At 41.0% G+C, this 15,322-nt stretch overlaps 1 protein-coding gene and 1 long non-coding RNA gene across 2 annotated transcripts; both read right to left on the reverse strand.

Annotated features, from left to right (window-relative positions):
- LOC307037122 lies at positions 1–8,326 on the reverse strand. The gene is made up of 2 exons (XR_013807607.1): positions 6,646–8,326; positions 1–6,582 (listed from the first exon to the last, which is right to left on the reverse strand). It is a non-coding gene; the product is annotated as an uncharacterized lncRNA (long non-coding RNA).
- A 2,139-nt stretch (positions 8,327–10,465) lies between these two features.
- LOC307036637 (E3 ubiquitin-protein ligase TRIP12-like) lies at positions 10,466–13,591 on the reverse strand. The gene is made up of 3 exons (XM_079677132.1): positions 13,431–13,591; positions 13,187–13,290; positions 10,466–11,964 (listed from the first exon to the last, which is right to left on the reverse strand). Exons 1-3 carry the CDS (start codon positions 13,469–13,471, stop codon positions 11,768–11,770), a joined length of 342 nt encoding a protein of 113 aa, XP_079533258.1. The 5' UTR covers positions 13,472–13,591; the 3' UTR covers positions 10,466–11,767.
- Between the last annotated feature and the right edge of the window lie 1,731 nt (positions 13,592–15,322).

Consider the following 15,322-nt stretch of genomic DNA (forward strand, 5'->3'; position numbering starts at 1 on the left):
ATATAAATGCTACATGATTACTGGTCAACTATACCTCTGTTCTTATTCTTTCATGTGTGGGTACTAAATGGCTACAAACATTGTGGAGAAATTAGCTTAAACATCTTTTATTACTCTATATGAAATGGAAGCAGTTTTTTATGACAGGGACGAGAGAGGTGGGGGAGGGACACATTCCGAAGAGTTTCAGCATGTCAATTGTCAGGGGAATCGACTTGTTTTCAATAGAGGTGTGTGGTTAGTTACTTTGTGTTAATAATAGCAGTATGTGTAAAGGAAGCTGGAAATATACAATGTGAAACCTTTTATTTGAAGTAAAGATGTGAACAATAGCTCAAACAAATGGAAGGGCTATAGGACTAATAAGGGTGTTCTCTGTATTAGGCCTGTGTGAAGTTTGACTATTTGAAAAGCATCTCTAATACTGCTTAAGAGCATAGGTAATGTGTTCCTCGTTGTTATTGATATGAAAGTAATTAACATGTATTACGTATATTTAGCCAACTATAACAACTATATCTTAAAACATACTTTTAACTTGTGTGTGGCAGTCAGGAGGCGGGAAGATGGACACAGGGACCAAGGGCCATAAAGGAGATGTGTGTGTGCTGGCTACAAGCTGCTGTGTCGCACTGATTGGGTGCGACAGGCCATGTGTTGGTCTCTGCCAATAAGATGACCTCTGGGGGAAAGCACGTACACCTCCTCCTCCTGTGTTTTAGTATGAAAGACTGTGTTTTCCTTTGGTTCGCGCTCTTGTTTTTCACCGGCCGTTCCTGAGACCTGTCTGACACGGGGGGTAGAACCTGAGCCCGGAGTACTCTGCAGAGTGCTTCGTGATTTCTTTGTATTTGTATTTGTATCGTTACTGTATATCATTAAAGCAGGATTATTGTTTAACTTGTATTCTGGTGTTTCTTAATCCCTCCCTTTTCCCGAATTCACCTAGCTTGTCAAACGACACGCGGAGACGAGGTTGGTTTGCAACATCCACCAAATCTCCAACAAATGGTGAACCCGACGTTTCTGAGTGGGGTGTTTTCGGGGAAGAGACCACCAGCGGCAAGCGGACGGAATAGTCCAGGGCTAAACATCTCGGCCTCTTCTGACAACTACAAACAGAGCTCTGTACAATAGGCTACCAGGTGAGCAGACACGATTTAATTCGAAACCTGTGATTTGACCATATTCCAAATTTTAGGGTTGTCAGACGAAGTTTACAGTGTTTTTTATAGTAACAATGCAAATGCGTGTTTTAGTTGTTAAAACCGGATATCGAGTTTCGGCAGGCCAGAAGGGTATTAAAGTCCCTGGCTTGGAAGTGGAGGTATAACAGTCCCCACGGTTAAAATCGGATATCAAGTTCCGACAGGCCAGAAGGGTATTAAAGTCCCTGGCTTGGAAGTGGCGGTGTTGAGTCCCCACAGTTAGACTGCCTAAGAGTAGTCAGTTGGTTGTATTAAGTCTCCATATAAGACTGACCCAAAATAACGAATCCACAGCTCGACGGGGCTGGAGATGAGTTATTTGTTATAAGTGATCCAAAGGAGAGTAACGCAAACTTCAGAAAGTCATTCTGAAGTGACCGGGCCTCACTATATCCTTTGGTGTGTTGTGAATATTTACTGGTAACAAGGACAGTAAGTCAGATCAATAGATATGAAGTCTGTGAATATTTACTGGTAACAGAAACAGCCTAAGTCAGATGAATAGATACGAAGTCATAATGAAGGGAACATTTTAACGAGAGGAGCGTGAGTTGAGAGCTTACGAGGACAGTGGGTTCAAGCAAAAAAAAAATTGAATAAAAGGATAGCAGAAGTGTTAATTGTTGAAAGAAGCCCCCCTTTTCCAAAGGAGAGGCTGAGAGCTACAGCGGGGGAGAGAGAAGGGGGTGTCAGTATTTGTCTGTGAGAGTTCCCCCCACCCTTTTTCCTCTCGAGAGCAGCAGCAGCAGCCCGGAGTGTGTCTGCTTGCTTTTTTCCCTAGTGATCTGAAGTTGGAGTGAAATACATAGAAAATGAACAGATCAAGGTGTGATTTGAAGTGGAAGATATATTGAAATAAATAAGAAACAATGATTTGCTGCTATTTAAATATAGTCTTTGAGAACTGATTGATACCGTTGCATTGCGTTGTGAATTTCATGGTATTTGTCATTAACTAAGGATTGTACTTAATTATATTCCAAGGGGAAAATTATATTAAATACAGGAACAAAAGAGTAGAAAGTAAAGAGAAGGTTTTTGTAAGTTTGTCAGAGGGAATCTGTTAATGTTTAAGCATGACAGAGGTCCTGCACGAGGTTTTACTCCAGCCATCTCACACGGTTACACAAAGGGGTGATTTATGAGAAACTTGTGGTCAGGAGAAATGAGATGTTTTGGAGAGTAGACAGAGAGAGAGAGAAAAGTAAGGTTGTTGCTAAAATATAGAGAGTAAAAGTTATATAAAGTTAACTACTATTCGGGAGAATGTCATATTGTTGAATGAGTAACCTAAAATAAGTGAAGATGGTGAAATAGTTTGATTAAGGATACAACCGGTAACTACTGATTAAATACACAGTGATGGTGTACATGAACATTGAGAGTGGATTAAGTTGTTTTGTTCTTCATGCTTTTCACCAGAAGTCATTTGAATTGTTATTATTTTTAAGTAGTGTTGTTTTGGGTTATATTTCCAGACTATAATGTACCCACATGCATGTGGTTTCTTTGTCCCAGTTCATTTTAAAGTCAGCCGCCTCATGGCTAAATCTATTTGACCCCATGAGGTCAAGAGTCATTCTGTTAGACCACCATCTTGTGAAAAACAAATCATTGTTCTTTTGTCACATTTTGAATTAGAAAAGAGTTCATTTTGCTAGACCAATTTATCTATAAATGTTGTAGTGGGAGTTTTGTGTTTGCTAACATTTTTAGGAACGACAACACCAGGAGATGAGTAAACTCAAGAATCCGTGGAGTGTAAATACATTGACAAAAACACATTTTTATACTCTAACTTTTTGCACATCATAGACAAGGTATTTAGACAATATAAATAAATATTCACCAAAAGTAATAAGTAAAATGGAAAGTAGACATGGGCCTACACTTGAGTCAAATTATATTACTGTGATCTGATCAGTGTGCTCTGCAGGTTTACTATTGTTCTACGTAACAGTGGGATTTAAAATATTGGAGAAAGTATGGAGATGTTCTTTCGTAGTGTGTGAAATATGTAATGCTTGAAACAGGTATTTCAATTTATGGAAGAAAATGGTTTCCTGAAAGACTCAGGTTGGGTACATATGTAACAATGGATGAAACAATTTATAGAGGGAGTTTTTGTAATATCATTAGTAGACATTAATGGTGTTGTTTAGATGGCATTTAGCAACTAAGACAGATAGTATGATTAGAAAGAGACAGAGTGGAAAGGGTTGGATTGATTCAATCTCAGTGTGCTAGATTTCTTATGGATAATGCGTCCCGGGACCTGGACTCCCCCTCTGAGTTAGAAAGGCTACGACCCCGTCCCTCCAAGCAGACAAAAGACCCAACCCAAAAGGAGGCTCCTCCTTCTCCATCAAACAGACAGAGAACCGGAGCTGAACCGTCTCCACCTGAGGCATCCAGAACCAAACCGCTTGCTGACATACAGAAATACTCTCATCAGTCCCTCAGACAGGGCATGAAGCTGAGCCACGAGATTTGGCACAGGAGCAGAGTGGGGGACATGAGAGCAGAATCCGCCCTCCATGAAGCAGCAGAGAGACTGTAAAGGGGAGATGGAATGCAAAGCAGTGCAAGAACAGTGGCATGATGTGGGCTGCAGATGTGACTGGGCCAAAGGCTGCCTAAAAGAGTTACAGCGGATGGATTCAAGAGCTGATGGACTGAAGAGAAGACAGAATCAGAGGAGTTGGCATAGTCGATTTGAAGTGAGGAGGTCGGGGTCACGGCTTGAGACAACCAGGGGAGGAGAAAAGGAAAACGGGAATGAGTGAGTTTACACATAAACACACTTATTCACAAAACGCACATAGAAGACACCACATTTAAAGAACTTGAATTGACTTGATAAATAAGTAAAGATAAAAAGAGGTATTAACCATGAATTAATCGATTGGTAAATTCAAAATAGCAGTAAAGAGGAAACTATTAATGTAAAATGAGAAAATCATCCTAAAAACACACTGAGGGTTAAAGGGGGAGACATGAGGGAAGTATGCACTACACTTTAAGCAGGGGGTGTTTTGGAGTAGCACAGTGTAGAACCATATTCTTCAATCTTTCCATCATATTAATAAATTATTCTTCAAGAGATTTTTATTCATGTGTGAATAAAGTAGTGATCTCATTTGTTACAATATTGATTTCACCATTGTGGCATAGTTATTACCATAGGAGGGCTTTAGGATGGAAACTGTTTTTAATCCTTGATAGAGTAAAGGGTGATGGTTGCATGTTCGGACACCCAAGGTTCCACACACTGCTAAAGAGTTTAACATTGTTTTTAAGTAGACCAGAATTGAAGATAAATGAGTATAATGAGTTATGAAATGCAGAGCTACACAGATCCTAGTAATGTTTTGACTTAAGATAATAGTTATGTACACAAGTTTCTGAATTAGATTTATTACACATTTTAATACTACTTAGTTGTAAATAAATTGCAGTAGTAGTAGTACTATTATGAAGTGAGTTTTGTACCAAGTTGCAGGAAATGTGGGAAGCAGCCGTCCCGATGACAAGTTAGAGATATCTGACTTAAGGTGGTAATCGGGAATTGATAAATGATGGCGCTCCATATATGACTGATTTTTGTAGACAGAGGATACTGGCCTTTGCTGAAATAGCAAAGTCTCTGCAGAGCACGACACATGGCCAATGAAACTGAGACCAAATGACCTTTGACCCTGACTGACAGTGTGACTTGAGAAAAGCACTATCAATGACTGACTCTGGGGCTGACCAAACTTGACTTTACAACCTGACAGTGTGAGTGTGAATGAATTTCTGCATGTGATCAGTGTAACTGCATGATTCTAAAACAATAACTAACCGAGCATGTCTTTGGACTAATACATTATTTTGGAGCTCCATGGGAAACACAGGTTTCCTACAATTCCACACATTTGGAAAAATGCACATGTGACCCGTTTCTAATTCCCACAGGAGTTGGCGGTTTGCAAATGTAAAACTCAAACTAAAATCTAAAGATTCTGTTTCTTTTAGGACTGCCAGCTGGAAATGAACACTTATTTTCCCTGGAGTGTTTACTGTGAAAGATGATGGATATACTTTTGTGAATGATGTTTGGTATTTTCTTGTAACCACTGGTTACCTGAAGGTTTTCTTCCCATACAGGATTTTATTACACATGTTTACATGTGTAAAAAGGGGGAGTGTGGGATATTTTCATTTAGGGACTGGAAGAAACCTGCCGCCCCAACTCAGATGTTCAATCTGACCATTGATTGACAGTTTTAGATTTAACCTGCTCCATATCTGGAGATAAGATACTGTTTGATGAATGTTGACATGTTTCTAATATTGATTGAGTTATAACAGGTAACACAGATGCAGAATCAGTGGCCAAGGGGCTACTGAGAGAGGTAATTCCAGAATGAGAATGAGAAGGTGAACTGTGATAATGAAAACAATTTGGTAATATTTCAACAGGTATTAAAGTAACTGAGGTTTGAAGTGTAGAAAGAACATATTACAGCTAAGTTAAAACATAGTAATGTAATGAGATAGAATTTAATTTAGACAACATCTTGTAACTAGCCTGGTAAAGAAGTAAAAGCCATAGACTGTTTAGATCATTATGGGGATGTACATTTAATTTAAAGTCATAATAGAAAGACATTTGATGACAGTATGTTGAATTTCTGTATTCATTTTTCAGCTTGATAATATCCAAGCAGTGACAGGTAGAAGCAGTCTCGCCTGGAAATTATTCACTTTGTCAGTATCATGATTTTAGTTGTTTTTAATCCATAACATTAGTTTGTTCCATTACCAGAGACGTTAGCAGTTCATATTATATTTAGATTTTAAATGGGATCTCAAGGATTTCATTTATAATAACACAGATGCTTGTCAGGAATTCAGAGCTATTGAGATATTTAGTTCAACTGAAGATGTTGGGGTTTATTTTGTTGACACAGGCCAAGTATTAGAATTCTGAAGCGGCCTACCAGTGGTGGGTCAAACACCTGAGGGCCCAGAAGCACTGAGCGTAGACTTGAGGGGTGGGTATCAGATTTCTCCACACAGGTTGCTGACGCCAAAAGGGGGACCCGAGGAGCAGGAGGCCGACACAGCGGAGTTCGTCTGGCTGAAGGTCGTCAGGCCTACGTGACTCAACCCCAGGCTCTCCGGCCTCTACAGAGTGACCCAGAGGACATCTCATGCCGTCCGCCGAGGAGCAAAGGGGGACATCTGGTACTACTGGAGCCAGTGTGCGGCGAGGAACACTCCGGCTAGGACCTTGGAGGACATCAGGATGGACCTGGCTATCGTCAACGCGGACATCCCTACAGCAGACGACTTGGAAGCAGGCATCAGCGGACTGGAGGAGAAGGACCTCGCGGACATCCCTACAGCAGACGACTTGGAAGGAGGCGTCAGCGGGCTGGAGGAGAAGGACCTCGCGGACATCCCTACAGCAGACGACTTGGAAGGAGGCGTCAGCGGGCTGGGGGACTTCTCGAGGCAGCAGAGGAGTCTACTTCTCTCTGATCAGATTAATCAGTTCCACCTTTGAAGGAAAGGCCGCATCTCCCCCTCCCTATCAGCTGCCCTTGTTGGCGTATTCCGCTGAGGGGGGGGGGGGGCCCTGATGATTCAACAACACGCAAGGATGCTGCTGTCTGGCACTCAGGCTCTCACTCTGATAGTTTCTTCACTGTCATTGGAGGTTGTTTTCTGTTCTCAAAGGTTTAATGAAGGGGGACAGACACAGTATCAAAGAATGACAGTAGTTTGTTTCAAATGTCTTATGTGTGTTGGTCTCGTTGATGCGAGACCAAAAAGGGGGAATTGAAGGATTATTTGAATTATTTGAAGGATTAAAGTAACGTGTTAGGGCAGGAAAGTTCAATCTGGTATATTCCTTTTAATGCCACCTTATTTATATTCATGTGTGTTAAATTAGAAAGGACAAAGTATCTTTTCCCTCCCCCAATATATTGAGGTGAATTCCTTGTGTTTAGAGAAGGATGGGAGCAGGGGACTCCTTATTTGGGAAAGACCAAGGCTCTGGAATGCTTCCCTCGTAAAAGAAGGGGGGTGCGTGACACAATCTTGTAGCAGATGTGTATGTGTTTTCATTGAAGTAAATATAAATGCTACATGATTACTGGTCAACTATACCTCTGTTCTTATTCTTTCATGTGTGGGTACTAAATGGCTACAAACATTGTGGAGAAATTAGCTTAAACATCTTTTATTACTCTATATGAAATGGAAGCAGTTTTTTATGACAGGGACGAGAGAGGTGGGGGAGGGACACATTCCGAAGAGGTTCAGCAGGTCAATTGTCAGGGGAATCGACTTGTTTTCAATAGAGGTGTGTGGTTAGTTACTTTGTGTTAATAATAGCAGTATGTGTAAAGGAAGCTGGAAATATACAATGTGAAACCTTTTATTTGAAGTAAAGATGTGAACAATAGCTCAAACAAATGGAAGGGCTATAGGACTAATAAGGGTGTTCTCTGTATTAGGCCTGTGTGAAATTTGACTATTTGAAAAGCATCTCTAATACTGCTTAAGAGCATAGGTAATGTGTTCCTCGTTGTTATTGATATGAAAGTAATTAACATGTATTACGTATATTTAGCCAACTATAACAACTATATCTTAAAACATACTTTTAACTTGTGTGTGGCAGTCAGGAGGCGGGAAGATGGACACAGGGACCAAGGGCCATAAAGGAGATGTGTGTGTGCTGGCTACAAGCTGCTGTGTCGCACTGATTGGGTGCGACAGGCCATGTGTTGGTCTCTGCCAATAAGATGACCTCTGGGGGAAAGCACGTACACCTCCTCCTCCTGTGTTTTAGTATGAAAGACTGTGTTTTCCTTTGGTTCGCGCTCTTGTTTTTCACCAGCCGTTCCTGAGACCTGTCTGACACGGGGGGTAGAACCTGAGCCCGGAGTACTCTGCAGAGTGCTTCGTGATTTCTTTGTATTTGTATCGTTACTGTATATCATTAAAGCAGGATTATTGTTTAACTTGTATTCTGGTGTTTCTTAATCCCTCCCTTTTCCCGAATTCACCTAGCTTGTCAAACGACACGCGGAGACGAGGTTGGTTTGCAACATCCACCAAATCTCCAACAATCCCCAGGGTTTCTGTGAGATTTACGACCTTAATTTATTTTTGCATGTTTCAGAGAGAGACTGTTGTTTCAGCCTGATCGATATAAACCCGGTGGCTTTAAATGAGACGTCGGCCTTACACTCAGCCTTCAACTTTCTCCATTTCCATAATGAGTGCTCCCAGTCACAGTGCAGGGACACTGCAGCACACACACTGATCCCGGATCTGTGTGAGTTTAACACAGCATGGAGACTGTACTTTAAACAGACTGAACAGGTTTAATTTATGAGGAAAAAATTATTCCAAGAAATTAAATGGCAACATTTTTCCGTGATGCTGATGACCGGTATTTTATGGAAAATATGTGAAACATTATCTCTTTGGGCTGCAACCAACAATTATTTTCATTAATGATTTTCTGTCCAATATTTTCTAAATCAATCGGTCTAGAAAGCAGTGTTAGAAGAAGTACTGATATCCATTTCTTGAGTACAAATACTACAGTCTAAAATTCTCCATTACAAGTAAAAGTCCGGATTTCAAGTAGGCCTACAAAAGTATTTAGCATCAAAATACACTTTAAGTATCAAAGGTAAAAGTGCTCACTCTACATAATGGAATATTTCAATATGAGTCCAGAAGTATTATCAGCTAAATTTACATCAGGTATCAAAAGTAAAAGTACTCTTTATGCAGAATAGATTTATGGTAATTGTATTATCCTTGTATTCAATAGCTTGGGTCAGATGAACAACCCAATGTATGGTTTATATTTAACCCAGTGATATAATTTCAATCACTAGCTTGGGTCAAATAAACAACCCAGTGTATGGGTTAAAATTATCTAGGCCAGCACATGGGTTAAGACAACCCAGCGCTTGTTCTGTCCTATAGTGACTCAGCAGCTGGGTTATGATTGGGTTATTTTTTTTAACCCAGTAGTTTTAAGAGTGTATTAATACATGTTCTGATATTTTAGTATTTAAATTAGTCAATGTCGACCAACTGTAGATTTTACTAGTAGCCTACTGCATTATACGATAAGCATATCATGTTTAAATGAACAGAGTAACTGTGAGTGTTAATTTTTTTTAGTAAAAAGTACCATGTTTGCCTCTTAAATGTAGTTGAGAAGTATAAAGTGGCATAAATGGTCAAGTTGTGTACAAATGTCTATAAGTATTATACTTGATTAGGTTACTTGCCAACCACAAAGTCAAAGAATTGTAAAAAATCTCCAAGTTATAAGTTCTAGTAAATGTTCACTAATATTATATCTTAGGGAGAAAAAAAACTCCATATTTGATGCTGAAAAGCATTTTTGGGTCAATATTATTCATGATTATTTTTCCTCTATCAGACTAAGCTTTGCAGCTCGTTTGCAACACTCATTATGTAATTTCACAAATCAAAGGCTTAATTGTCTGTTTTTTTTCTAAGAGCTTGTAAACACAGAGGTGGTTAAAGATCCAGCTGAGACCTAAAGGGCAGTCAAACAAATCCCCTCAGTTGTCACCTCCATGGAAACTCATTTAACAGGGTATCTGCAGGAATCTTGAAGTCAAATGTAATTCCTTTTAAGACCTTTTTTAAGACCCTCTCCATACATTTGAAGACCTCATCGCCACTTCGAGTTTTAACAGGTTACCTTGGCGACACACTTTACCTCAAATTGACTATATACAGTATGGATTGTCCTTCCTCCTTATCTTCCAACCATTTGGACGCAAACTTGCATTTCCCCATAACGATGTTGCTTAGCAACCGGCGTAAACGGAGCTTCGCGCGCTATCAAGCAGTGAGCGCGCGATGTCCTGTTCAGATGACGTCAAATCCAACGGGATGCCATAAATAAACTACACAGAATCACACTACACAGCTACGCAATGATTACATTCAGGCAGACTGTAGAATACAACCTCTTTGGACCATTTATATACTTATTGAAAACTACAAAAAAAGTAATACCTTGGGAAATGCCGTTTAATACTTTTTAATTGCCTTAATTTTCGTTAAATTGATTGATCAACTTTTAATACTTTTTTAGACCCCGCGGACACCCTGTTAAAAGGACTCGAAAAGGACCCTCAAAGCACCGATGAGAGCAACATGTGTAAGTGATGAAGTGATAAATAAATGACCAGGAATGAGTCAAACAGTTACTTTATTTATGTTCAGGTAAAAACATGAACCTGATGCAGTAAATTATTGCAGATCTTAGAAACCAGCACATGAACGATGGGGCCAGGAGAACATACAGTGGCGCCCTCCCCTGGCCGCAGACTGCAGGTGCACACCACGGTTTGTTCCAAGCCAGCAGTGCAAAGAAAAAAAATAATAATAATAATCAACTACAGCAAGAAATAAAGACAATATAGAAAATAAAAAATAAAATAAAAAGGTCAAGCAGACATTCCCACCTCAAACAGGGTGCGAAACTGCATATAAACTTTATTCCATGAACAAACGTGAAATGCTATCTGGCCATGAAACGATAAAATGAGACCAGCCAAATTTTGTGCCCAGCTACATTATGTGTTGAGGGGTCGCTCAGAGTGGTCCGCCATGTGAAGACCCTGGTTAGGGCCAAACAGACGGGACTTTAACTCCATCAAAACAAGAGCAAAACAAAATTTACCTGATCAACACATTGGTTACAACTCTTCATGGGAGCTGAAGCGCTAGAATAAAGGGGGGCCAGAAAACCATCTCAACTGGAGGAGGGGGGATGGGGGGAAGAAAAAGATAATATGCGCTCATCACTACCCGCATTCAACCAACTGCAACTCTCCACAACTTTAAGCAAAAGACACACACAGGGGATGGGAGGGCGGTCGAACCAAAATGCAACACACAAACGATATATTACAGAACGAAATGTGAGACAGACGAACTGAGGGGGGGGGGGGGGGGGGGGGGCGAGAGAACAAAGAGCTATTCTATCAAATGTGTAGAATGAGCAAAGTCTGCAAATGTGTCTGTACAAATGATCTTTGGAGCTAAAGTAAACCTAGCTTGCTCAATGGACCACCCCCCCCCCCCCCCCCACACACACTTCCTCCCCCGACGCCCAGCAGTGACGGAGTCCACCGCTCAGGAGAGGAGACGTCCCTTTTTTTTGAATTTTTTTTTAAATATCACATAGCAATGCAATTTAAAATGTCACCCAGATGTTTTTTGTTTTTTTAACATTACTCAACTACTGATATAAGTTTTACTCTCTCTCTTTTTTGTTGTTGTATATTTTAAGTCCTGTGGAGCCGTTTTTTTTTTTGGAGAGACCGGGGCAGCAAATATATATTTTTAAAGTCTTAATTTTTCTGCAAGCTGCTTTCTATAACAAGAAGGCTGTACATGTAGCCTTGATGTATGTGGTTACAAAAAAACTAAGAAGGAAGTCATGATTTCATCAGTCGCTGTAGAAGGCATTTGAATGAGACGTGGTGAGATCAGGAGAGGTGGAAGGACTGCTGGCCCTCTCGAGCCGCGATCAACAGTTTCTCTCGCATTATGTCAATGCTGGAGTAGTCAGGCAGCTTCAGGTAGTTGACACACGTCATCACCGAGGGGAGGAAGTCGTCCGGGTTCTCCGTCGACTCGAACGTCTTCCTCACGATCGTCAGAGGGGGGTTCAGGCTCCGGAAACCTGAGGCACAGCAGCAGGTGTGAGGCACTGATATTACATTTAAAAACACACATGGCTTGATGTCTAATACATTCATATAAGCTCAGATAACGTGTTTGTTGTTTTGAAGTAAGTGTGTGTGAGTGAGTGAGTGAGTGAGTGAGTGAGTGAGTGAGTGAGTGAGTGAGTGAGTGAGTGAGTGAGTGAGTGAGTGAGTGAGTGAGTGAGTGTGTGTGTGTGTGTGTGTGTGTGTGTGTGAGGAGTGAGTGAGTGAGTGTGTGAGTGTGTGTGTGTGTTAGGATTGGATAATTCATTGGATGTCAATAGCAATTCCAAATTGGCTCCCTGCAATGAAATGACCATGATCCAATGAGATATTAAACAAATAGTTACACGGCCAAGGTGAACACTTGATTCTGATTGGTCCGTAGAGTTCCACAGTGACGCGTCCTAAAACCCGGAAGTAAACTCCTTTCGGTTCCTTCGACAAAAACCAATGCAATTTCTCCATAGGATTTTGGAAAATAGCTGTAAATCAGGTCTGTGGTTGAGACACATTTAAGAGACAGATCACATTTTGTTCAGCCGGATAATCTCCACACGTCTACCCTACTTTTATCATTTTCTAATCATAAATCTAGTCGCCAGAAGCAAAATGCTAACGTTATGCTATAAAGGAACTACAGCAGGGTCGCTGCTTCAACGTGACGCCAACTTAAGATCCATATTCAAAACTACAGATTCTAAATGGTACAAGTTGAAGCGTTTGTTTGAACAGTCTGCAGGAGGCAGGTACTTGCTTTCAAGCAGAACAGGGCAAACAAACTTAGAGTGTTTACGTGTTCGGCCTAATGACGTACAACGGCCTCGACAACTTCTGAAGTCCTATTCAGCCACTTGGTAACAACCATCGTTTTTCAGACACGTCAACTCTTCAGAAATCACCAGCGGGGTCACTGCTGATGGATTTAAAGTCGTAGAACAAAACGTGATCCGTCTCTTCAATGTGTCTCAACCACAGACCTTATTTCCAGCTATTTTCCTAAATCCTATGGAGACATCCCGTTGGCTCTGAGGCGAGGGAACAGGAAGTGGTGAAATGCTGACTCACTTCAGGGTTTTAGGACGCGTCACTGTGGCACTCTATATGGTCGTGTTAAATGATGTAGCTCCTAAAATGTGTAAATAATCTCAGTATTGATCCAAATGATCGGGACATGTGAATGTGTGCGAGGTGACTCACCACCGACGGGCAGTCTGGGGCTTCCTGTGACAAACTGCAGGAAGAGTCTCTGCTGCTCGGCGTCGAAGCTGCTTAGCACCTCAAACAGGAACCGTACGGCGCGGCTGCAAAACACGGAGGAAATACACATTAAACTCCAGAAAGGTTTGCTTCTACACACCGTGTGTTATTTAGGGAGTCTGAAAAATGTGCCTGGGATCATTAAAAGGCCCTCTCTGATAAATAAAATGGAGTTTGGTCTCACCTGTCGTGTGTGTAGCCGTGGTCCGGTCGACAGCACTCCATCAGCGTCTTCACGTCCCACGTCTCTGATTTGCTGCCACACAGCAGCTGATCCAGCTACGGCAGGAAAGGAGGGACAATCAACAATCAGAAGACAAAAAGGGGCCAAAACTATCCAACTATCCTGTGGCAGAAGGTTCAACAGCTTGAAAAAAAGCTATTTCTCCTTACTAGGCAAAACATTGAGTTTAACCAGTTGAGCCTGTTTTTCAGGTCTCAGGCTTGAAAAGGACATTCCAAGAACAAATGACTAACAGGGGTAAATTAATAATCTTTTTTCTCAAAGCGATGATAAACCTGTGAGTTGGATGTAGAAAAGTCAAAATCAATATAGATGTTTTTATTTTAAAGTAAATTCAGATTGAACATAGTAAACATTTTTAAATTATTGTGTCCGTCCAAAAAAAAATACATTACTTAGTGAAAACCACCCTTGAATGATGGGATAGTAGACTAAAAGCTTTAGGAATCCAAACTACCGTAATTTTCGGACTATAAGGCGCACCTGAATCTAAGCCGCAGCAGCTAAATTGAATGATGTGTACATATATAAGCCGCACTGGACTATAAGCCGCAGGTGTTTTAATGTTTCATTACCATATGTAAGGGTTCGTGCACAGAGGGGATTGTCGGGAAAGAGATGGCTGTTTGAGGAAGCTCCCATTTATTAACATTTCAACAAACAAGTTGCATATTTGCATAACGTATTCAAGTGTTAGCATTTAGTGCAATAGTAGCTACAGAACATGTGCTGTGTAAACTGTACTGTATCACATAGCGTTTCAGACACACAGACTTTTCAACTTTCAAACTTAAACGGTGCGCTCCCAGCGCACGTACCGGCAGTGATCTACAGCAGTGGTTTTCAACCAGTGGTACGGGGACAAGCTGTCTCGCTCTCGTAATGTCTGTCTGTCTTGCTCTCGTTCTGTCTCTCGTACCACTCTCGGTTCCACTTTTACTTTTGCGCGATACCTGTCTCACTCTTTTCCGGCCTCCAGCTTTTCCTGCTGGAACCCGCCGCTTAAAGGTGGGGGGCGCGGACCGGCCATAGAGCCCATAGAGTTAAAGGTGTTGGCCGTTAGCTGTAAAAATCCATAGATTAGCCGCACCATTATATAAGCCGCAGCGTCGAAAAATGGGAAAAAAGGCGCGGTTTATAGTCCGAAAATTACGGTATAACATAATAAGTACTCCGTATCAAGATTGATGCAAAACAAGTGACATTTGACCTTTTTAGAGAGATTTAAAGGAAGAAAAAAAAACTTCTGGTTTCATTTGGGTGCATTTTCCATATCTCTGACCCCCCTCGGTCGATTTTGATGATTGACACCTATTTTAACCGTTAGAGCCAATAGAATCGAGGGGAAGTTCCTAAAAATCCATCTAAACATTAACCATTGGTGAATGAGTGATGCGCAGCCAGAATGCCCAAAACCGGAAGCTGTCATACACTCTGTAGCTATCGTAGCAGCTAATATGAAATCTCAGTTATTGACATAAATATGAAGATGGATTATCAGTAATCATTTCAAAGTGACACGGACACATTGGATTAACCTTCAGCAGCGTTTTTATCGTTTTAATGCCATTGAACACAACTTCAGATCAGAACAACAGCATAGGTAAGAATTTCTCCCGTGTTTCCCCCCGTAAAGCTCCGTGTTGTGATGTCTCTGTTTGCTTTCCCTGTCGCGAGGTCTGATCGCTCAGTGATGATACTTATGTCTGGAATCTGTGGAATCTCAGCTGGCTGATCGATATCTTGTTTGTGCGGATCCGATAAGTAATAAAAGGTATTTTACCATGAGTTCTGTGCTAATTGCGTTAGAATTTAGCTCAGGGCTAATTCAG

This window comes from Notothenia rossii, assembly GCF_949606895.1.
Source record: "Notothenia rossii genome assembly, chromosome: 4".
Lineage (NCBI taxonomy): Eukaryota > Metazoa > Chordata > Actinopteri > Perciformes > Nototheniidae > Notothenia > Notothenia rossii.

Bases quoted from the DNA above. Each gene is read 5' to 3' on its own strand.
- LOC307036637 (XM_079677132.1), bottom strand. From the start codon at position 13,471: ATGGAGTGCTGTCGACCGGACCACGGCTACACACACGACAG. The intron at 13,291-13,430 runs GTGAGACCAAAC...CGTGTTTTGCAG, and splicing joins CACGGCTACACACACGACAG to CCGCGCCGTACGGTTCCTGT. The intron at 11,965-13,186 runs GTGAGTCACCTC...GCTGTGCCTCAG, and splicing joins CCCCAGACTGCCCGTCGGTG to GTTTCCGGAGCCTGAACCCC.